Below are 22,493 nucleotides of genomic sequence, written 5' to 3' on the forward strand. Positions count from 1 at the left end.
CCTCCTGGTAGAGGACTTTAGAGAAGCTACTAATATATCTCTAACGGGGTTAGAGATCATGGGAAGCCTGGCCAAGGAAGGAAGTGGAGCAACCAAGCAGTGAGGTTGAGGGAACGAATTGATCGGTGCAGTTGACCCGACTGGTGGGTCAGAAGATCTGATTGGATCCAGATGCCAAGGCTGCACCATGAGATGGCGATGAAGGAACGGGAACCAAATTTGTAGAGGCCAGTAAGGGGCAACGAGAATCATTTTGGCTCTCAAGACGGTAGCTTTCTGGAGTACTTGAGGTATCAACGGAAAGGGGGGAAAAGCATAAAGAAGTCCCTGGGGCCAATCTTGGGTAAGAGCGTCTCTGGGGGGATGGCCCGGAAATGGAGAGAGAGAGAAGTGTGGGCATTTGCAGTTTTGGGGTGTAGCAAAAAGATCGCAGCATGGGAGGCCCACTTCTGAAAAATCTCCTCCACTATGGATTGCTTGAGAGACCACTCGTGAGGCATGAGTATAGCTCTGCTCAATCTGTCCGCTATTATGTTGGTTTTCCCAGGGATATGCGTTGCTTCCAGAAACCGATGAGAGGAGATCGCCCATTGCCAAAGTCTGAGAGCTTCAAGACACAAGGGATAGGACTTGGTTCCGCCCTGCTTGTTGATGTACCACACCACGGACATGTTGTCCGTGTGAACTGCAACAGTTCACAAGGGAAGAAAGTCGTTGAGGGCTTGCAACGTTAAAAGCACTGCTCTCATCTCTAGGACATTTATGTGCAGGTGGTATTCTAACGGTTGCCACGTGCCATGAACCATCCTGCCCTGATAATGCCCCCCCACACGATCAGGGAGGCATCCGAAGTGACCGTGGCTACCGGGGCGACAAATGGTCTGCCCTGATGGACTAGAGGAGAAGAAGTCCACCAGGATAGATGGCTCTTGCAGGTTTGTCTCACCAGGATCTTGTGACGCATGGGAAGCTGCTGGAAGGACCATTGGGTGAACAACATCCATTGTAGGAGGTGCATGTAAAAACGGGCCAGAGGGAGAAGTGTGATGGCAGCTGCCATGAGGCCCAGCACTTTCAGGACCAACCTGGCTTGTACCCTTTTGCTGGATAGGATGATCCGAACGTAGTTTTGGATATCTAGGATTCTTTGACTTGTTAGGTTTGCTGACATCCGAGAAGTGTCTCGATTTGCGCCTATAAAGGTAATAGATTGGCAGGGCGTTAAGGAAGACTTTTGGAAGTTGACCGAAATTCCTAACTGACCGCAGAGACGTAGAGTATAATCTCTGGCTTGGAGAAGTTGATGCCTGGTGGTGGCTGAGAGGAGCCAGTCGTCGCGATACAGAAACACCTGGAATCCTTGACGTCTCAGGTGAGCCGTGACCGCTGCTATGCATTTGGTGAATACTCTGGGGGCTGTAGTGAGACCAAAGGGCAGGGCTCTGAATTGAAAATGACTGGTCCCCAGCCGAAAGCGGAGAAACCTTCTGGAGCGTCTGTGGATTTTTATGTGATAGTACGCATCCTGAAGGTCTATGGAGCACATCCAGTTGTTTTTGCCCAGGAAGGGCAAAATCGATTGAAGTGTGACCATCCGAAATCTTGTCTTTTTGACAGACTTGTTTAGTCTGCTGAGGTCTAATATTGGTCTCCAGTCTCCTGTCTTTTTGGGAACCAAAAAGAACCTTGAGTAGATTCCGGACTCTAATTGATCTGTTGGAACTGGCTGGATGACCCTTTTTGTTAGAAGCTTTGATACCTCTAGCTTCGCAATCTCCCTTAGACAGGGTGGAAAGTCTGGAAGGGAACCTTTTTGAGGTAAGGGGCTTTCCTCGAAGTGGATTTTGTAACCCTCGGATAGGATCGACTGTACCCATCTGTCTTGAGAGAGGGAAAGCCAGGCTTCTGGGTACAGCGACAATCTCCCCCCGACTGCCTCCAAGGGTGGGCAGTCGGGCAACACCTCAGGGATGCTGGAAGGGCTTGTCAGTGAGGCTCTCTGCTGCCCTTGTTCTGCAGACCTCCTCTGTCCCTAGGGCGGCGTATGTTATTACCCCCTCTGCCTCTGGGGGTAAATTGACCACGTGCGTCAGGCGTGACTCCCTGAGATTTTCGGAACCACATTTTCACTCCCTTCTGACCTTTGGGGTAAGGTCTAGAAGGGGTGGAGAAACTGACTCCTACGGCAGAAAGTCTTGCCGTCTTGTTCGCACCTGGTTAATGTGTCCTTCACCTGAGGCCCAAACAAAGTAGTGCCAAAGGGAGAATTTGTGAAGGACGCCTTAAAGGGGTCTGTGAAATTGCAAAGCCGCATCCAGGACTGACGTCTAAGAGCAACTCCTGTTCCTGCGGCTCTACTCACCCCATCGGCTGCATAAGAAATGAGCCGCATGGAAGAGTTAGTGATGGAATTTAGGATTCCAAGCTGAGAGGCAATCTTCTCTTGAGCCCCAGCAGCTGACTGATCCTGTACTACCTCACCCAATTCTTTGAGGATGTCTCTGAAGTCGGGTGAAGTGACATAAATAATTCAGCGAATGGATAGCAAAGGTCACTGAGGAAAACATCCGCTTACCATACCTGTCCATGGTCCTAGACTCCTTGTTAGGAGGATGGACTGGTACGGAAGGATCTCCAAGTTCCTTTTTGGTGGCGGCTGCCACCACCATGGCATCAACTGAAACACCTTTCTTAAGAAACTCTCTCAGTGGGGGAAGTGATAAATTTAGAAGGCCTCCTGGGGACTGGTTCCATAGAATCAGGAGATGCCCACGCCTTTCGAGCCATCACCTCCATGAGGGGGTCGAAAGGCGGACACACCCAAGAGGTGGAGGGTCAAGATCCAAAAGCCTCCAAGTATACAGACTCATCCTCGGAGGGATTAATGGAGGGCCAGTTTCCCCTCTGTTTTAGGAGTTCTAGGATGTCTGAAAAGGAGACATCCTCAGAGGGGGATCTTGGGGACCCCTCCGACTCATCTAAGTCAGTATCTGATGTTGTAGACTCAGGGGAGTCCAAGTGCTTCCTCTTGCAGGTCCTCTTATGCGGGGGCTCTCCTGAAGGATCAGGAGAAACCTCGGAAGAGGAAGTTCTTCCCAGTGGGAAACCTGGGGCGATGGATCTCTGGGTCCGGGAGCAAGAGAGTGGGAAGAGACATCTACAGGCACCGTAGAGGGAGGAGCTAAAGGAACCGACTGCTGACTAAGCTCAGGGGCTAGCACACTCCATCACCTCGAAGGCTCCCCTCCCAGGGAGGGCCAAGAGACCCCGCTCCGAAGAAAAGGGGACTCCCGGCCCCACCGAAAAGGAAGGATCCGAAGCAGATGTCGGCGCCAAGCTCACCAAGGTCGAAGCCCCGAGAGGGAGAGCGGGGTCGGACAAGGGTCCGATGCCACTCGCCCCCCCCCCCCGAACTGACCAGGGAAGCCCGACGACCGGATCCCTCCAAGGAAGGTCTCGAGGAGGAGATAAGTGTCGAAGACGACTGAGCCGAAAGGTGTGGTATCGGCTCTGAAGCCGCAACAGTCAAGGTACCAATAATCTCCGGCTCAGAGCTCTGAAGGAGAGTCAAAGGAGGAATCTCAGGAGGGTGTGGAATAGCGGTAGTCTGCTGAGACGGGCTATGGAGCATCTGGGCCAATGCCTGTGATTTTAGTAGTCTACTCACCATTCTCTCTCCAAATCATGGTCTGAGAGCCTGGAAGACCTTGACGATCGGCTCCGATGGCTCCATTCCGAAAGTAAGGGGGAGGCCGGAGCAGAGTGGATAGACGCCAGTGAAGGAGATCTAGACCTCTTCCTCGACTTAGCCATCGGAGCAGACGAACCTTCGGTCCCAGTTGGAGCAGACAGCTTGTCGGCTCCGAGCTGAGGTAGAGAGGTCTCTGCTCCAGCTGGAGCCGAAACATGCTTCGAAGCAAGGGTATCGGCTCCGGTTGGAGCCGACACGGGTGCCGAAGCCAGGGTATCTGTGCTGATCGGCGCCGATACAGAAACTTCCAAGGAGGAAGGATCGGCTCCAGACAGAGCCGATATCGACTCTGGAGGAGTCGGAACCAAGGCCACAAACTTGGACACCGAAGTCTGGGTCTTGGGTGGCTTAGAGGGCTTCCCGGAACAGACCTTAGCCGGGGGGCTCTCAGGCTTAAGGAGACCCCTGAGGATCAACTTATTTCTACGCTCCTGCAGGACTCTCTGGCTAAAAGAAAGAATGACAAATAGCACAGGAGTCCTGCAGGTGTAGGGGTCCCAGGCAATAAATACAAGAAGTGTGACCGTCTGTCAGACATCTTCTGACAGCACGAGTCACACTTCTTAAAACCTGAGACCCTAGTGTCTTTTGACATGACCTAGTAGGACACTAACACACTCAGTCCTTAATTACTCTAATTAAGGTAAGCACAGACACACCTACACAAAAAGTCCTGACAGGAAAAAGTTGGATGGGAAGGCCTAAGGCCTGACTGACAGAAAAATTATAAAAAAGGGGTCGAGGAACTAACGGGAATAGGGTCTAAGTAAATCGGAAACTAACTTTAACAGGGAGTAAAAATTTTAAAACTATGGTGGTTGAATCTCTCTGAAAATGTAAATAAAGTTCACTTACCAGGAGCTGGTAAAGAACGTGACCTCATGAGCGAAGCAGCAAACGAGATCTGGGTAATTACCACCTTGCATCATGGGATATAGGGCTGCCTCGAGCTGGTAAAAGTGATTCTAGAGCTTAGCAAGTGCCAAGTCGGAGCCGAGGATCGGCTCCGAACCCATCCAGCAAGAATGAAGGCGAGATTGACAACTTAACATGCCATGGTTTTGTCCGTGACATGTTCTTTAGCTATGGGTACCAGTGCTGTCTTGGCCAGTCCGGAGCTATCAGAATCACTCTTGGCTGCTCTGCCCTGATCTTCAGTAAGACCTTGGTCATTAATGGAAGAGGTGGGAATGCATACACTGTTAAGAGTTCTCCAGCTGAAACAGAGGGCGTCCACTTTCCATGTTTGTGGGTGGTATGTCCTTGAGCAGAATTTCTCCAGCTGATGATTGTGGTGGGAGGCAAAGAGGTCTAAGTCCGGTCTCCCCCATGATTGTGTTATCTGATGGAAGATGTCTGGGTGCAGCATCCATTCGTGTGCATCCATGATGTTCCTGCTTAAGCTATCCGCCAGTATATTATCCTTTCCTGGTACAAACTGGGATTGCAGCTGTATATTGAGAGTCAAGGAAAGTTCCCATAGATTCATTGCCAGTCTGCAAAGAGGGTAGGAATGGGCGCCTCCTTGCTTGTTTATGTACCACATAACTGTAGTGTTGTCTGTCCTTATTAGCAGGTGGCCTTGATGTAGAAATAACTTGAAGGCCTCGATTGCATGTATCACTGCCAGCATTTCCTTTTGGTTTATGTGCATGCGTAGCTCTTTTTGTGACCATAGTCCTTGAATGCATCTTCCTTCCATGTGCGCTCCCCATCCGTGGTCTGAAGCGTCCGTTGTAAAGGTTTGGCTGGCTATTGGTTTGCTGAAGGGCAAACCCCTGTTTGACTGGCTTGCTTGAGCCCACCACAGAAATTCCCTTTGAAGGCATGGGATGAGTGGTATCAAAGTTTCCAAGCTGTGACTGTGCTGAGTCCATAAACTCCTTAAGTACCATTGGAGTTTCCTCATATGTAGCCTTGCTTGAGGAATCAGAAGAATGCAAGAAGCCATGTAACCCAGGGCCTGCAGGATTTTCCTTGCAGTCAGCTGAGTTTGTCTTGACAGGTTTTTTAAGTAATCCGGCAGTTGGTTTTGTTTTTCTTCTGTGAGGAAAGCCATTTGGGTGGTTGTGTCTAGATCCGCACCCAGAAAAGTTATTCTTTGGGATGGTACAAGTCTTGACTTGTGAATGTTGACTGTATATCCCAAGGCCTGAAGAAGATAGATGGCATAATTCAAGTGTTTTAACAAAATTTGTTGGCTGTCCGCTTGTATAAGGCAGTCGTCCAGATACGGGTATATTTGCATCCCCTGAAGTCTGCAGTGTGCAATTACTGATGCCAGGCATTTCGTGAATACTCTGGGCGCAGTAGATAAGCTAAAGGGCAATGCTGAGAATTGATAATGCTCTGAACCTGCAAGAAATCGGAGGTGTCTTCTGCAGCTTTGTCTGATAGGGACATGCAGGTATGCCTCCTTGAGGTCCAGAGTTACCAGCCAAGACCCCTTGTCCAGCATGGGAAGGAGTTGCTGTAGAGTCAGCATTTTGAATTTTGGCACAATGAGATAAGTATTTAGTGCGGACAAGTTGAGAATAGGCCTCCATTGCTTTTCTTTTCTTGGAACAAGGAAGAGTCTGGAATAAAATCCTTGGCCTTGTTCTGCGAGAGGAACCTTTTCTATTGCTTTCATTTTCATCAAGTTGGAGATTTGTTTCAAAGCCTCTGCCCTTTGATTTGGTGGCAGGTCTGGCATGCCTTTTCTTTTCGGTAATGTGTGGAAATGGAACCTGTATCCTTTGTCTATTATTTGTAGTGTCCATTTGTCCCTTGTAATAATGTGCCAATTTTCTGAAAATAAGGAAAGCTTTCCACCCAAAGGTGCTTCCAATTGAGCCCTGGTTGGCGGTGTCAAAGTAAAGTCATTGAGTCTGTTCCTTGTGCAGCAGTTGCAGGCCCTGCACTACCTCTCTGGTTGGGAGGCTGCCATTGACGTCCTCTGTAGGAGCCTCTAGCTTGCCCTCTACCTCTGGCACGCCTGTTCTTGCCTCTCTGAAATCTGTCTGGAAAGGACCAGTTCTTGGAAGGCCAATTTCTGCTGAATCTTGGTGGTTGGACTTGCATAAAATCTTTGACTGTTTGTACGGATTTTACCTTTTCTTCAAATTTCTTTAAGACCTCCTGAGCAGTGGAGCCAAATAACTTTTGCTTTTCCAGTGGAGCATCCAGAAGCTTTGCTTTAACATGGTCTGGCAGAGATTGTTCCTTCAGCCAAGCATGCCTACGTATGACTGCACCTGTCATAGCTGACCTACATGAAGCTTCCAATGCATCATAACCACACTGCAAGAAATGGTTGCTAACCTGTTGAGAGTTATGTACCAGATCCTGAAGTGATTTGCGATCTAGGGGTTCAGGTGAAGACAGCTTTTTATGCAATTCATCTAACAAATATAATATTCTTGGTACTGTATCATATGAAATTGACAGTTTAAAGCCCTCATAGAAAGGGTAGCAGAAGTATACACTTTTTTACCCCATCGCTCTAAAGCCCTGGACTCCCTTTCAGAGGGGAGTGGATTTTTTTGTAGTGACAGCTGCAACCCCTTTAGGGCCCTGGGAAATAGTTTCTGGATCAGCAGAGTGGGCCTTGTAAAGGAAAAGATGTAATTCCAGGACCCGGTAGTACCCATCGGGTTTGGCAGGAGCCGGAGGGAGAGTGTCAGTGGTTGTGCTAGATTCAGAGTACACATCATCAATGACATTCAAAACAGGGGGAATAGCCAAAGGTCTATGCTGAGGCAAATGCAAGAAGGTCCTTAATCTCTTCCTGGAATCAGAGAATTCCTGGCCCTGCCATTGGAAATGCTCCCTCATAGTGTGCAGAGTTTCCCCAAAAGACAGTTCTTCAGGAGGGGAGGCCGAAGGGATATATTCCTCTGCATCTGAATCCTCGTAGGCCGAAAAAGCCTCCTCCTGGTAGTCCGAGAGAGCAGAGCCATCAGAGGTCTCATCTGAGGAGAGGGGATCAGAGGGCTCAATCCTGGGCCTTTTTTCTGTAGGAGGTAGAGAGCCCCTGTCCGGATGAGGCTGAGAGCCCCTAATTAATGAAATAAGGTCCTCTGCTAGACTAAGGATCTGAGAACCTGTAGTGGGTCCCTGAGGGATAACCCTGGGAGGCATAGATTTTGAGTGTTTAGCAGCTTTAGCCCTAGAGAATGCCTTAATAGACATGGATGCAGGAGGCCTGGCTGCACCACGTGCTGGTGTAGTTTTGTCTAAGAGAATGATGTCGGAAGGTTCCTGGACACCAGATTCCAATGGAGATTCAACAACCGATACAGTAGTGGCCTCCGGGGCCGAGGTTGTCAGTTGTACGGTTTCGGTGAACGGTAGTACCAACGACTCTGTTTCAGCCGAGACAGACACTCGCGGTAGGCCTGGCCGTGGTTTCAGCTGAAACCGCGGACCGCGTGTCGGTCTTGTCCTTCCGTTTCTTTATTAAATGTGAAGTCGGAGTCTCAGACGGCATTTTGTAAGCAAAACTAGCCCAAAAAAATTCCTCTGCAAACTCCGACAGACGTCTTAGAGTGCGTCGGTTAAAGGAAGCACAGACGGAACAGGCAGAGACGTCGTGGTCTGGGCCTAGGCAAGGTAGGCAGTAAGAGTGGAAATCCTTATGAGGTATTTGTTTCCCACAAGTTAAGCAATTATTAACTTTATCTGACATCGGCTGAGGCAAGAAAGAGTCCCCAACGGGGTACTTAGCTTTTGAAGTCTTCGGTTTAGCTGAATTACAAGAGCTGGCCGACCGGCACTTGCAAACTGCTTCTGCTTCGGGCACCACGCAGCAAGAAAGACTGGGGAAGATGGCGTCGGCTGGCGCTTTTATACTCCAGGTGCTCTGACGTCGGGGAAGGGGCGGCATCAGCAGACGCCGGACCCAGACTTTGGAATCCGGCCGACCGAAGGGCTGCCTGAGGCAGGACAACCCATATGTGATGACTGCAGATGCATCCTTGAAGGACATCATCTCGAGTATCCAGAGGCCCAGTCGGCTCCACCTGGGAGTCGGAAGCGGTCTGTGGCTCTGAGGTAGCAGGCGCCAGGGGCTGCAAAAGCACCTCACTGAGAACCGGCGACTGGCCTAGCAGATGCCTCATCGCCAGTTTTGGACCTCGGATGCCTATCCTTTTCCTTGCCCTTGCGTTTTTTGTAAACTCCGGTTGTCGGCTGGTCTGACGGCATTATATAATTAAATTTTTGGCCAAAGTAATGAAATGCAAAATCGAACAGACGCTAAATAGCGCATTGGCTAAATCTAGCACAAAACAGACAGCTAGCAATGTTGTGATCAGGGAATTGGCAAGGAATACAGTAGGAGTGAAAATCCTTATGAGGTATTTGCTTCCCACAAGAAATACAATTGTTAACTTTTTCTGACATCGGTCTGGAGCAAGAAAAAAAAAAGTTTCCCCAACGGGGTACTTAGCTTTAATGAAGACTTTGGTTCTGAAATTCGGATTTGAATCTCAGTAGTCTGCCGACCAGCACTTGCTAACTGCTTTTGCTTCGGGCACCGTGCAGCATGAAAGACTGTAGAAAATGGCATCGGCTGCATCTTTTATACCCCTGGCACACTGACGTCAGGGAAGAGGCGACAGCAACAGACACCGGACCTAGACTTTGGAATTCTGGCCAACTGAAGGTAGACTTCCAGCAGGATAACCCAAGAGTAATGACTGCAACAGTGAAACACGATAAACATCTTGTTTTTGTGCCTCTGCCCAATGATTGCATGGCAGGTCTTGCATACCGTTTGGCCTTGGCAGGGTGTGAAAGTGGAACCTGTACTCTTGTGATACGATATTCAACACCCATTTGTCCTGGGTGACCATATGCCAATTTTGTGGAAAAAGTGCTAGTCCCCCCCCCCCCACAGGAGCTGCCAGAAGATAAGTGCTTGGTGCTGGCAGGGGAAGTCATTGAGACTGTTTTCTGTATGGCTGTGATTTTTCCTCTCCGCTTTTGGAGGTAGAAGCACCCCATTGTTCAGACCTGTATGAGCCTTGGGGTTGTGATCCGCCTCTGCGGCATCTGTAGCTGCCTCTTTGAGGCCTGTCTGACACTGGAAAGGACCAATTCTTTTAGGACAGTTCCTGCTAAATCTGGGAGGCTGTACCTGTAAAAAAATCCTTCACTGTTTGCATAGATTTAGCTTTGTCCTCCACACTTTTTCTGCTTTAACACCAAACAAGGTATCATGTTGTAATGGAGCATCTAAGAGTTTTGCTTTAACATGATCGGGCAGATTCTGTTCTTTTAACCAAGCATGTTTTCTAATGACAGAACCTGTAACTGCAGCCCTGCAGGAGGCCTCTAGAGAATCAAAACCACATTGCAAAGTATGCTTTCCCACTTGTTCAGCTGCATGCAATAAATCCTGCATTTCTTTGTTTTCTGCACATTCTGAATTTGTCAACATTTTCTGTTTAAGCTGTGACATTAGATATTGCTGATATTTAAACATAAGAAACGGAGAATTTAAAGCCCTTACAGCCAAGGTAGCAGAAGTATAAATCTTTTTCCCCCATCTGCCCAGGGCCCTTGAATCCCTATCAGAGGGGATAGGGTTTTTTGCAGTGGAAGCCTTGACCCCCTTGGGACCCTGAGAAATAGTTTTGGGGACAGCAGCAGGGTTTTTGTAAAGAAATTTATGTGAATCAGGAACCTTGTATTATCTGTCTGGCTTAACAGGAGCTGGTGGTAGAGAGTCAGGAGACAGACTGGACTTTGAAAATACATCTACAATGTCTAAAACAGGAGGAACAGCAAGGGGCCTGTGCTGAGGTAATAAAAGGAATTCTGAGTCTTTTCTTGGATTCAGAATAATCTTGGCTCTCCCAGAGGAAATGCTCCCTCATGGTATGCAGGGTCACCCTAAAAGAATAATCCTCAGGAGGAGAGGCTGAAGAGATAGATTCTTCAGCATCAGAATCCTCATAGGGGGGAAGGGAATATTCCTGTTCAGAAGAATCAGAGGAAATGGAAACCTGATTTGAAGATTCATATTCTATCTCTTGCCTAGGCCTCTTAGGAGGGGGATGGGAACCCTGACCAAAGTAATTAGGTCTTTGGCCATTTTCAGCATCTGTTTTTTAGGCATGGAGGCCTGTCCAGGAGACTGCTGTACTTGTTTCTTTGTCTTTAGAACTGCTTTAGTCTTTGAAGCTGAAGATGGTTTTACATAACTGTGTAGGCCTAAAAACCCCCTCAGAAGCAGATGCCTGCTCAGCAGCTCCGGACCCATCTGACAGAATAGTTTGAGTGTCCAATACCTTGAGTTTCCAGCAGCCTAGTCTGCTCCACGTGGGAGTCAGAAGGGGCCTGTGGCTCCGAGGTAGCAGGCGTCAGGGGCTGCGAAAGGGCCTCACTGAGAACCAGCTCACCGGCGACAGGCCTAACAGAAGCCTCATCGGTATTGGACCTCGGATGCTTCTTTTTCTTTGCACTTTTTTATAAACTCCGGTCGTCGGCTGCTCCGACGGCATTATATAATTGAACCTTCTGCCAAAGTAATGAAATACAAAATCGTACTGACGCTTAGTAGTGCATTGGTTAAATCTAGCACAAAACAGACAACTAGCAAAGTCATGGTCAGGGCCTAGGCAAGGAATACAGTAAGAATGAAAATCCTTATGAGGTATTTGCTTCTCAAGAAATGCAATTAACTTTTTCTGACATCGGTCTGAATAAAGAAAAAAAGTTTCCCCAATGGGGTACTTGGCTTTAATGAAGACTTCGTATCTGAAATTCGAATTTGAAAATCTCACGAGTCTGCCAACCGGCACTTCCGAACTGCTTTTGCTTCAGGCACCACGCGGCAAGAAAGACTGGCGAAAATGGCACCTGTTGCATCTTTTATACCCCTGGCGCACTGACGTCAGGGAGGAGGCAGCAGCAACCGATGCCGGACCTAGACCTTGGAACTCGGGCCGACTGCGGGTAGCCTGCCAGCAGGATAACCCAACTGTAAGGACTGCAACAGTGAAACACGAACATCAGGGGTAGCAGCAGAAAGGAATCACGAAAGAGCTTTGTCCATATAAAATGAAAGTTTTCACTCTCCCATGTCTACATCTGGAGATTAGATCTATACTCTGGTGATCCCACTGATGGGGGTGGTCCAGGAAAATTTCTTTAGCACCCATTCTTTGGGTTCCAAAAGATATGCTACAGTGATACTCTTATCCAGGATGTAGGATGCTGAGCGTGTCAAGTGCAATTCCTGTGCCAACAGCCATCATTTTCAATTAAAGATCGCACAAAGGAGTAGGAATGGGCTCCTTTGTTTATGTACCATACAATGATGATGTTTCCGCAAATCTGAAGTGCTGAGTTCAGGCTGTACTAAAACACATCTATGGCTAGAAACACTGCCAGCATCTCTAACTGGTTTAGATGCAGCTTTCTTTGTTCTGGAGTCGCATACCCTGCACCTTCATAGGGGTGCGAGTGTGCTCCTCAGGCAATATCTGAACAGTCTGTGGTGATGGTGTTCTGCGTTTGGCAGGCAGAAGATTGTCCCTGGATTCTGCAGGATGATGCCTTTCCACCACTTCCCGTTTCAAGTATGGGGAGAAGCATTAAGATTTATAAGGTCCGACAACGTCATAAATTTTTTTTTTTTTTTTTTGTTAGGAAACACTGGAGCCATAATGTGCAGTTTTGTCAGGGGTACCATTAAAATGCAGGATGCTATGTATCCCAAAGATTCAAGTATTCGCCAGCAGAGACAGTCTGCCTTGGTAGTTAGCAGAGATGGTTTATGAAGTGAAAAAGTACGTCCTGGGATAGGAAGGCTCTTTTTTTAGGACCAAGCCTCTCACTGTACCCAGAATTCATGTATCCTGGCTAAATTTGTGACTTGTGGGGATTAAGCATGTGACCTAACCTTCTAGAAGCAGTCCATGGTGAGTTGTATGGATGCTTGGAGCTCTGGGAAGGGTATTCCCTGGATAATGCAGTCTAGGTAAGGATAAACATGCATCCCCCTATGGTTTTGATGCAATCCTGTCACAAACTACAGTACATCTTAAGATGCTTTATATAGGGAAAAGTGGGTAGCCATCCTTGAAAGAGCATAGGGTAGCAGATTTGATGGGTTAACATTTTGAATTTTGGAACATGTATGAACTTAACTCTGGCAACTAATAGGGCTTGCCAGTTGCCTCCTTTTCTTGGAAAGAGTAGAGTAAAACCCTGTGCCCTCCTTCCCTGCAGGAACTGACTGAATGGACCTTTGTAAAAGATCTAGCAAGATGGGAGGGAGAAAACCCTCTTGTTCTTCTGTAGGTTTGGCATCCCTAGGAAGGGTGACCTTTTCCTGAACTGAATGAAATACTCCTTTTCTGAACGACCCACTGGTGATGAGCTTCCATTGTTGAAAAAAAGGAGTCTCCCTGTCAGAGAAAGGCTGAGGGGTAATAAGGTCCTTGGAATCCTCAACTGTACGGCACTGATCAGGTCATCACTTCCTACACTGTCTAGGCCTCTGTTCAGGGAGGAATCCCCCTGCCTTGCCCAAACTTGGGATAATTTCTATTATATCTAGGAGTGGGAGAGAATTCCTTCAAACTGTTTTTCCTTTTTTGAACAACTTCTGAAATAATTTGTGCAGAATGTCCAAAATGGAACTCCTTGTACAGTGAAACATCCAAGATTTCGGCCTTTTCCTGGTAGAGTGGCCAAATCCTCAGTCAAGCACGTCTAGAAATGACACCTGTGGTAGCTGCTCTACAAGGTGCATCATAAACCACATTTTAAAGCATGTCTGGAGACCTGTAGTGCTGATTTAGAGGTTTCCTGTATAAATTCACTGTAAGATCTTGACAGCAAAACCCCTGATTTAGAAAATGATCGGTTGTTAGAAGCTAAATATTTCAACATGTGAAATTAGCAATTAAGGGTCTTCATAAAGTGGGTAGCAGAAACATATTTCTACTTTCCAAGTCTCTCCAACAGTCTCTCTTATTTGGTAAAAAAGTGTCAAGTTACACCCTTAGGGGCAACCCTTGGAGAGTTCAGTAGACACAACTGAAGGATCAGCTTGCAGATTTTTGTAGAGATCTGCGTCTCAAGCACTCTAAGGAAACTTTTTCTTGGGACAGGGTGCAGAGAGTGAATACACAGATGTCATATGTAGCACTACATGCACTGGAGGAAATGCCAGTGGTCTGGAACATGGCAGACTTAGGGTCTCTCCATAACAGGTTAGGACCTGACAGAATTCTTTGCTCTTCCAATTAAAGACCACCATCTTATGTAGATTATCTGAATCAGAACTTGGGCAGCATTGAGGGAATGTGCAGAGTAAAGGACAATTCCTCCTCAAATTTTAAAGGAGTCCATTTTCTTACAAGTATGCATCCCTCTTTTTGCTGGAGAAGCTTCAGGGGGAAGGCAGCTGCGTCAGTCTGGGCTTCCTAGATTTCTTAAACGCAATTCCTGGCATCTTCAGAATGTTCTTTGCATCAACCTAGGCTGTAGCAGCTAAGGACTGGGTAGCTGCAGAGCCAAGCAATCTGGTGTGTTAAGCATCCGTTTAGAAAGAGAAGACTCTGGACATAGTTGGTTGACTGCGACCTCTGTGTTCCTGAATTCTGAATGTATTAAGACAGCTGAATAAGAACTGTCCCTCTGTAACCAATGCTTGAGTGTCAAAGCTAAAGTTTGTGGAGCAGCCTTGGACCCAACAAAGGCATTGCTAGTCATATCAGATTAGCTTGTCGCAATGGTAGCTTCCAAGGGGTCGCACCAGAGGGCTCTGGCCTAAGAGAAGTTGGGTCGCGGACTGCAAAAATGCCTCTCCAGAGTCACCAGGCAACTAACACATGCACCCAAGGTTTTACAGCATCAGATTCCTTTTCATTTAGCTTTTTGTCCTTCAGTTTCTTGGTAAAAATAAGAGCTAAAGCACAGGACCAACAGGGAAAGAAAATGGAATGCATAGATTCATGCATGCTGTGAGGGCTACTGCCCTACACAAGCGTCTTAGCTAGAAATGTAGCACAAGCCTGACAACTAGAATCATGCACAGTCCCCAGACAAAAGGAATGAAAATCCTTGAGATTTGTTTCCCCACACTAAGCAGTTATTGACCTTTTTAAACATTAAAAAAGAGAAAATTCCCCCAAAGAGTTTACGAAAGCAGAGGGAAAAATATGTAGAAAACAAGACTACCAAGGGACTGCAAGTTTCTGATAGAGCAGCACATTGGACTGCATGGCTAAAAGAACTGAGGATGGAACTGGATACCCCTTACACCCTGACATCCAGATGCCTGTCTTTAGATATCTGCTGGCTATGGATGAAGTAAAGACTTCAAATCAGGCCAGTCTTGGGACTGCATGACAGGAAGACCCTAAAATCAAATGCAGTAACTGACTAAAAACATCCAAAAATATAATTTCAAGTAGGCCAATACTTCCTTCAGCTAAGAGTAATGCACAAGCTTCCGAGACAGACACACACACGTACATTTCTGATTTGAAAAACATGAACCATTTTTGCTTGTCCAAATCATTCCTTTCAGAAGATTTAAAAAAAATGGTACTACCAATGTTACAGAGCTTGGTTAGTTATTTGGTAGAGATCCAGGAGACCAAACAGAACACATTAAGTCAAACATCTGCAACTTCTGAAGTACTTTTAGTCACAGAGAGGATACAAGCAATGCCAGTGTACATTCCCTACCCCTCATGCTCGATTACAGAGGGCAAACTCCACTCTTTGGACCAAGCCTCCACTTAGGAAGCCTATCAACTAACTTGCTCCCAGCTTGCATAGGCACACAATCCCTTCCCTGTTGCTCAGTCACCTGAGCTGCTAACTGAACCCGGGTCAACTGGTCCATAATCAGAAGCTTGTCCCTCTACGCCAAATGGAGCAGAGCCACTGTAGAGCTTACCTAGTATCTCATCATGCTGCAAAGCATATGAATGCAGGAACTTCAATGACCGCATGCAACAAAAATCTAAGCAGTGTTCTGGGCAAAAACTTAGTATGCTCAGAGGATGAGCACGGCTATGCTTAACAGCATGAAACAAAGGCAAATATCTAAATGGACATGCACACATACCAGAGCACAATTCTTCCATGATTATCAAGTACTTACCAGTAGGAAAAAATGTAAAAAAAAAAAAAGGTTCCCCCATGTTAATTATGCTATCTTAAATTAACACTATACCGGAGTTCTGCTGTGGCGACCCCTTACCGGGAAAAAGCCAAAAGACAAACTATATTTATGCTTTATGTAAAGAAATATCCCCTAATTTCATATTACTTTTGAGTTTAGTGGTAAAAATCAGCCAATGCTAAAAGATAAACAGATTTGATTCCTATATACAAAAAGCAACCTGTAAGTTTTATTCACAGGACTGTCTGGACAGCCTAATGCAAAAGCTCTAAATCATCTTCACTTACCTGGACGAAAAGCCATTTTTATTTTGATGAAGGCTTCATTACAGTCTGCAAGCAGGTATTTTGCCTTTCTGTGATATATTCTTACGACACCCAACAAAAGATGCCCAGAAGTTCTCAGGGCCATTTTCACCTAAGACAAAACAGGGAAGCAACAAAAATATATTTATGTAATGTTGGCAGTGTCAAGTTTGTCCAAGGCAGAAAACTTCAGTACTTAGGAATTCTGTTCTGAATGACTGCGTACCATCACGTTATACATGGTTGGTTAAACCTTTACCATAACAGATTTGGTGTCTGCTTCCATCCTTCAATGCACAGTTCTTCAGATCTATCCTCTGATCAGACTTTGCCACTATAGACTTTGGATCAAAAGCTCAGCCTCCTTCACTTACCATATTCCCCTCCTCTCCCATTATTACCTCAAATAGAGAGACTTTGCCTGTAAATCTATGATGAACAAGATCTTAGCCATGGCAACCAGACTCCAAGGTAAAACTCTGCTCAAGTTCTGCTCTGGAAAAGAAAGCACATATGAATATATACCTAGAAGAGAGGCCATGCAGTCATACCAGAAATCAATAAAAGAAAGCTTCTAAAGTAATGGAAGGAGGAAGTAGGGTGGAAGCTGAAGGATGGAAGCAGACAGGTTTATCATTATGGTAAGTACATAATTTCTGTATCAGATATTCTCTCTCCTACATCCAAATCCTTAACAAGTGGGACTGAACTCTTGGGATAATCTTACAGAAGGAAATTCTGAAGGGCAGATGAATCAAAAACAGCTCAATTTCTGGAGAGCAAATCCAATTTATAAAGAAAAATAAATGCATGAATACTGGATCATGTAGTAGCAGCAGCTCACATCAACTGCCCATGAAAAGATGGTAGACGTAGGGACAAGATTTAGTCAAGTTAACCTTAGTGGGTTTGGGCAAGGCAAGTCCATAATCTGTATACCTATGAGATGCAGCAAGATAACCAACTAAAGTCACTTTAGAAACTCCTTGGCCCAAGTTAGGGTTTTGACAAAGACTGTTTAACAGACTTTTTAACATTCCTGGTACTATGGAAATAGAAACTGAGCTGACTATGCACATCCAGCAGGTACAGCACATACACCTCTGTTGCTAAACAGCAGGAAGAAAACCAGCAAATTGTTGTAATTGGTTTAGTGAAATCTCTAATTACTTCAGGAATTAAATGGTTTGCCACAAAAGATACGCTACCTTAATGAAATGTAAGGTAAGATGGTTTGCAAGAAAAGGCTTGTAGCTCATACTCTCTGGGCAGAGATGACTGCCACCAGAAGCTATGCTTTCCAAGCAAATGTGATGCTCAACCTGGCTGCAGGTTCAAAAGGGGATCGAGTTATAGCTTGCAGCTTAACAGTAATGTCCCTGGGAAGAGTGGATTCCTTAACTAGGGGCCAAAAGGGGAAGTGTCTTTCAAGGTCTTCGATAATCTAAGACAGGTGATGGATGATTGTGTTGAAATGGCAGACAGCTAGACTTTATAGCAGAACAGCTGGCCTAGCTCAAAAAAAAAAAAAGAAAGCCAGAGTCTAAAACAGCCTGAAAAGGAGCCAAAGAAAGTACACAGATTTTCTATTTGGACCTACCAACAAAGCCTTTTAGGAGTCGGCCGACGGGCACTTACGAACTGCTTCTGCTTCGGGCACCGCACGGCAAGAAAGACTGATGTAATGGCATCAGCTGCATGTTTTATACCCCTGATTACCAGACGTCATGGAAAAAGGGACAGCAACTGACGCAGGACTAAAGACTTTGTTAATCAGGCCGACTGAGGGCAACCTGCAAGCACATTACCCAACTGGGGTTTTCTTGCCCCAGATTTTAGGTGCCCCCCAAATTGGGGAGCAGAAAATATATCTATATATGTATACAATTTAAAAAACTTTTAGTTATGTACTTACCATAACTTTAGATGTTTGGGATCCATCTCGCCTACATTCTGTACTGATGGGTTCGGAGCCGATCCTCGGCTCAGACTCGGCACGCTATACTATAGAGCGAAGTCTCTAATTGGCTGAGCTATCTTATATCCCAGGATGCACCACCACTACTTCCCCAGATCTTGTTTGTCCGCACACATGCCCACACTCAGACAGTTGAAATAACATTGCCAGGTGTTTCAAGATGAAACGGCTAAACTGAACCGTCCGGTCTCTTCTGATCTCCAAGGCAGGGGGAAGGAGGGTGGGTTATTAGGAATGTAGGCGAGATGGATCCCAAACATCTAAAGTAATGGTAAGTACATAACTAAAAGATGTTATGTGATCCTATCTCGCCTACATTCTGTACTGATGGGACAGCGTCCCTAGCACCTGATTCCTGGGTGGCTCACTGGAAAACACTCCTGAGAACTGTGGAACCGAAGGAAGCTCGCCCCCGAGATGCCACGTCCAATTTGTAATGAGAAATAAATGTGTGAGGAGAGGCCCAGGTAGCCGCAGCACAAATGTCACTAATGGCAAGCTTAGAATGAAAGGCTGTCGAAGTAGCCATAGCCCTTGTAGAATGAGCTTTCACAGTGGTTGTAAGCTCTCTATTAGAAAGAAGGTAAGAATGGCTGATACAGTCGCTGATCCACTTGGCAATAGTGACCTTCGTGACGGCTTTGCCGAATTTATTGTCCAAAAAGGACACAAACAACTGATCTGTTTTCCATGTTTGGTGCGTCCTATCTAGGTAGAAATGCAATTGCCTGTGAACATCCAATGTATGGAAGATGTATTCCGCTCTAAGTAATTTGGGAAGAAAACTGGGAGTTCCAATGACTGTTGAAGACAAAAACTAGAACAAACTTTGGGGACAAAGGATGGATTAGGCCTGAGGGATACTCTATCCTTGTGAAAAACCAAGTACGGTGGTTTGACACATCGGGCTTGAAGTTCCGAAACTCTTCTGGCTGATGTAATTGCCACCAAAAAAGCTGTCTTCCAAGAAAGAAATTTCAAGTCACTAGTTGCTGCCGGTTCGAAGGGGGAAGAGGTCAAGGCACCTAATACGAAATTAAGATCCCACGGTGGAGCGGGATGAGAAATCGGAGGTCGTAGCAGCCCAACACCTTTCATGAAGGCTTTACACAACTTATTGCTCATCAAAGGTGGGTCTATACTTTCATGAAAATTAGAAATAGCTGCCAATTGAACCTTAATGGTAGAGACCGAAGAACTTTGATTAAATAAGAAAGCTAAAAATTTTAAAACTTCTGACACCAGGGCAGTAATGGGATCTAACCCCCGGAGTTGGGCCCAAATGGCGAAACTCTTCCATTTGCTGTTAAACATTTTTTTAGTCGAATTCTTATGGGCCGAAGACAAGATATGTATAACTTCCGAGTCCAAAACCTGGTTCCTGACTATGGTCGGAAGTGGAGGAGCCAAGCTGTTAACTTCAACGAGTGAAGGGACTGATGGAGCTGTCCCGACTGGGGGATCAAGAGGTCTGGAACCTGGTCCAGGAACCATGGACCGTCCAGTGCGTATTTCCGAAGAAAGGGCAGACAAACTTGACGAGGCCAGTATGGGGCAACTAAAATCATCTTGCTCTGCAAGTGAATCGCCTTCTGGATCACCCTGGGAAGAAGGGGAACCGGTGGAAAGGCGTACAGTAGGCCGGTGGGCCAAGCTTGGACTAGGGCGTCCTTGGGAAACCCCCCCAGAACTGGGGTGAGAGAAGAACTGTAGACATTTCGTGTTGAGGGGGGTTGCAAAGAGGTCGCAATAGGGAGTTCCCCATCTTCTGAAGATCTGAGTTACCACTCTGTCGTTCAGAGACCACTCGTGCGGGGAGAGAATAGTTCTGCTCAGTTTGTCGGCTATCACATTGGATCTCCCCAGAATGTGTGTTGCTACCAAGAAACGGTTGGTTGCAATAGCCCAATCCCATACTCTCATGGCCTCTCTGCAAAGAAGGTAGGACCTGGTCCCTCCCTGCTTGTTCAGGTACCAGACTACTGACATGTTGTCGGACTGAACGGCAATCATGCCCTGGGGGAGGTAACTGTGTAGTGCCTGAAGCGATAGAAGCACCGCCCCCATTTCCAGTATGTTGATGTGTAGGGAACTCTCGTGGGGGTGCCCACTTGCCTTGGACTGACCTGCCCAGGGAATGCCCCCCCCCACCCCGTCTGGGAGGCGTCCGTAGTCAAAGTGGCCACTGGAGGTGGAGGAACGAAGGGTCGCCCCTGATCCAGGTTGGAGGACAGAAGCCACCAACGGAGGTCCTGTTTGCACGTCTCTGTGATTATAATGAGGTGACTGAGAGGGAGATCCTGATACGACCACTGGACTGACAGGAGCCATTGGAGAATCCTCATGTGCAATCTTGCTAAGGGAACTAGAACGGTAGCCGACATGGAACCCAACAGTTGTAGGACCATCCTTGCTGGGGCTCGGCGTTTGAAGAGCAATGCTCGGACTTGAGATTGTAATGTTTCTATCCTCTCTGTAGTAAGATAGACCCGCATTTGCTTTGAGTCTATCTCTACACCGATAAACCGTATGCGCTGAGATGGCAGCAACAAAGACTTTGCCCAATTGAAGGCGATTCCTAGGGAGTTGCCCAGAGAAATAGTGGCTGCTAGGTTTTGTAAGAGTAGACGCCTGGAGGTGGCAGTTAGGAGCCAGTCGCCTAGGTATGGAAACACCTGGAATCCTAGACTTCTCAGGTGAGCAGTCACCACTGCCAAACATTTGGTGAACACCCTGGGGGCTGTGGTGAGACCAAAGGGCAGTGCACGGAACTGGAAATGACAGTCTCCCAGGCTGAAGCGCAAGTGTCTCCTGGACGCCTGATCTATCAGGATGTGATAATAGGCGTCCTTGAGATCTATGGAGCACATCCAAACACCTTTCTCCAGCAGCGGGAGAATGGATTGTAAGGTGACCATCCGGAACTTGGACTTCTTGACAGAGCGATTGAGCTTGCTGAGATCCAAGATGGGCCTCATGTCCCTGGTCTTTTTTGGCACCAAAAAGAATCTTGAGTAAGTCCCTAATCCGGTCTGGTCTTCGGGGACCGATTGGATGACTCCTTTTTGAAGCAGCTTTGAAATTTCGATGGCTGCGAGATCCCGTTGACTGGGTGGTGGGTCCGGGATTTTCCGGGATAGTGGAGGGGGCTGAGAAAAGGGGATGTTGTAACCTCCGGCAATGATCCGGAGCACCGATCGGTCCTGAGTGATATTCTCCCAGGCCTTTAGGTGCCCCGAAAAACGACCCCCGACTGGCTCTGGAGCGCCGCAGTCGGGCAATTCTTCAGGGATGCTGGAAGGTTGAGGAGCTACGAAAGGACTCGCAGTCTCCAGTGTTGCGGGGGGCCTCTGCTGCCTCTGGGACGGCGTCTTCCTGAAAATCCCCCCCCCCCTGCCTCTAGAAGGGGGATCATACTGCTGTGAGGGGTAAGTCTTCTGAGATTTGCGGAACCACACTTCCCCCCCTCTTCTAGCCTTGGGATAAGGCCGGAAGGGAGTGGAAAACCGTGCCTCTACGGCAGTCAAAGTCTTACCCTCTTGTTCACAGCGGGTCAAGGTGTCCTTTACCTTGGGTCCAAACAAGGAGGACCCATCAAAGGGAGCGTCGGCAAAGGAAGACTTGAAGGCCTCCGCAAAATGACACAGGCAGAGCCAGGCTTGTCTCCGTAGAGCAACACCTGTGCCCGCTGCTCTACTCGCCCCTTCGGCCGCATATGAAATGAGCCTCATGGACGAGTTCGATATTGATGACAAGGTAGCCAACTGAGAGCTAACCATCTGGGCCAACTGCTCAGGTAGGTTACCAGAGAGGGTATCTGAAAGCTCCTTGACCAAATCTCTCTGAAGTCTGGTGAAGTGCGTTAGGTAATTCAGAGACCTTAAAGTAAAGGCTGCTGAAGTAAGGGTGCGCTTCCCGTACCGATCCATACTCCTGGACTCTATTAGGAGGATGGACGGATGCCGAAGCCTCTGCCACATCTTGCTGGGTAGCAGATGCCACCACCAGGGCATCTACAGCCACACCTTTAGATAGGAACTCCTTTTCAGGGGGGGGGGGGGCTGACAGAAATTTATTCGGGCGAGCTGGCACCGGTTCCACAGAATCCGGGTGTTCCCACGCCCTTCGAGAGATCAAATCCAGGAGCTCATTGAAGGGCGGAGACACCCAGGAGGCGGAAGGCTAAGCCCCGAAGGCCTTGAGGAAGACAGACTCCTCAGCGGAAGGGGGTTTGGACTGCCAGTCACCTCGTTGCTTGAGGATTTCTAAGATGTCCACAAAGGAGACCTCATCCGAGGACGACTTGGGGGACCCCTTCGCATC

At 47.3% G+C, this 22,493-nt stretch overlaps 1 protein-coding gene across 1 annotated transcript in view; it reads right to left on the minus strand.

Annotated features, from left to right (window-relative positions):
- The window catches only part of RAD21 (RAD21 cohesin complex component), a 2,133,215-nt gene that overhangs the window by 1,644,342 nt on the left and 466,380 nt on the right, over positions 1–22,493 (minus strand). Inside the window, exon 4 of the mRNA XM_044067070.1 lies at positions 16,175–16,304. Within this exon, the coding sequence (XP_043923005.1) occupies positions 16,175–16,304 (130 nt within the window). The remainder of the gene's footprint in view (positions 1–16,174; positions 16,305–22,493) is intronic.

This window comes from Protopterus annectens, chromosome 3.part1, assembly GCF_019279795.1.
Source record: "Protopterus annectens isolate FY-2018-M chromosome 3.part1, PAN1.0, whole genome shotgun sequence".
In the NCBI taxonomy this organism is placed as follows: domain Eukaryota; kingdom Metazoa; phylum Chordata; order Ceratodontiformes; family Protopteridae; genus Protopterus; species Protopterus annectens.